Source organism: Anas acuta, chromosome W, assembly GCF_963932015.1.
Source record: "Anas acuta chromosome W, bAnaAcu1.1, whole genome shotgun sequence".
In the NCBI taxonomy this organism is placed as follows: domain Eukaryota; kingdom Metazoa; phylum Chordata; class Aves; order Anseriformes; family Anatidae; genus Anas; species Anas acuta.
This window is the reverse complement of record NC_089016.1, coordinates 3,192,245-3,194,023: the sequence shown is the minus strand read 5'-3', so window position 1 is coordinate 3,194,023 and position 1,779 is coordinate 3,192,245. Positions and strand designations below refer to the sequence as shown.

At 47.3% G+C, this 1,779-nt stretch overlaps 1 protein-coding gene across 1 annotated transcript; it reads right to left on the bottom strand.

Moving 5' to 3' along the window:
• Positions 1 to 219: 219 nt before the first annotated feature.
• LOC137847134 (olfactory receptor 14A16-like) lies at positions 220 to 1,230 on the bottom strand. The gene has a single exon (XM_068665440.1). It carries the CDS (start codon positions 1,228 to 1,230, stop codon positions 220 to 222), a length of 1,011 nt encoding a protein of 336 aa, XP_068521541.1.
• Positions 1,231 to 1,779: the final 549 nt, after the last annotated feature.

The window sequence follows — 1,779 nt, the reverse complement described above, 5'->3', positions numbered from 1 at the left end:
GAGATGTTTTTGGACTGATTCACGAAATGCAGTCTATGAAATTTCACCAATTGGATAACTAATAATTAACCGACCCCTTTCGTATTGCCTGATGTTGCAGAGCTCTGCTTTGTCTATGGAACTCAATAATCTTCTTTCTTTCTGGACCGCATTATCATCAGTAAAAATAAAAGGAAAAGAAAATGAAAACAATATCTTGGTCTGTAATGAGTTATATTATCAGTGATATGCAGAAGAGAAGCACTTTATTGCTTGTGAAAAATGCTCAGACATCACTTTCCACACTGCATCCTTGAGATCCTGGTTCCTCATGCTGTAGATGAGCGGGTTCACTGCTGGAGGCACCACCGAGTACAGAACTGCCAGGAAAAGATTCAGGGATGGGGAAGACATAGAGGGAGGCTTCAGGTAGGTAAATGTGCCAGTGCTGATGAACATGGAGACTACAGCCAGGTGAGGGAGGCACGTGGAAAAGGCTTTGTGTCGGCCCTGCTCTGAGGCAATCCTCAGCACAGCCCTGAAAATCTGCACATAGGAGTAAAGAATGAAAAGGAAACACACAAAAAGTGAACAAGCAGTAAAAACAACAAAACCAGTTTTCCGGATAGAGGCATCTGAGCAGGAGAGCTTGAGGATCTGGGGAATTTCACAGAAGAACTGGTCCACAGCATTGCCTTGGCAGAGGGGGAGGGAAAAGGTATTGGCAGTGTGCAGCACAGCATGGAGAAACCCACTACCCCAGGCAGCTGCTGCCATGTTGACACAAGTTTTGCCACTTATGATGGTCCCATAGTGCAGGGGTTTGCAGATGGCAATGTAGCGGTCATAGGCCATGATGGTGAGAAGATAAAACTCTGCTGGAATAAAGACAGCAAACATAAAGACTTGGACAGCACATCCCGATGAGGAGATGGTCTTGGTGTCCCAGAGGGAATTGGCCATGGCTTTGGGGACAGTCGTAGAGATGCAGCCAAGGTCAAGGAGTGCAAGGTTGAGGAGGAAGAAGTACATGGGAGTATGGAGGTGGTGGTCGTAAGCTACGGCTGTAAGGATGAGGCCATTGCCCAGGAGGGCAGACAGGTAGATGCCCAGGAAGAGCCCGAAGTGCAGGAGCTGCAGCTTGCGTGTGTCTGCAAATGCCAACAGGAGGAACTCTGTGGGGAAGCTGCTGTTGGACATTTGCTGCCTCAGGGCATGGTTGAGTGTCCATGGAGGAAAAGACAGTGACATGTTAGAGAGACTTTTCTGAGCAAAACCTAAACCATACTTCACAGAAAACATCTTCACTGAGACTGCATCTTCACTGTATCTTCATCTGGAGAAGACTTGCTCCTGCCTAGGGCTCTGTATTTCTCTGCCTCAGGGTGCCACAGACACCATTCAGATGCTCTTTGGGCTCAGCAGGAGTCAGTACTGCCCTTCAGTATATGGTAAAGAACAGCAGAGATAGATCTCAGGCTCCCACTGACCAGAGGAATCTTCCTATCTGCAGGTGCTGAGAAGGACATCCAACAATCCCACAAGAAACAATGAAGGTGGTACTGGTGTTTTCTGTCAGCTAAAGGTTGTGGGGTGAAATTGTGATGTTCCTCAAAGACTTAAAAATCCATTTCACTGTAATGCTCTGTGAGGTTCAGTCCCTTCTACAATCCTGACAATACCATTATCATCCCCCTGACTGTCCTCCAAAGCAGGAAGTTGAAAGCAGAGACCTCAGAGACTGCCTTCCCTTCAGGTACAGCAGGTGTTGGTCTTCCCTTTCAAGAATCTCTCCCAAAG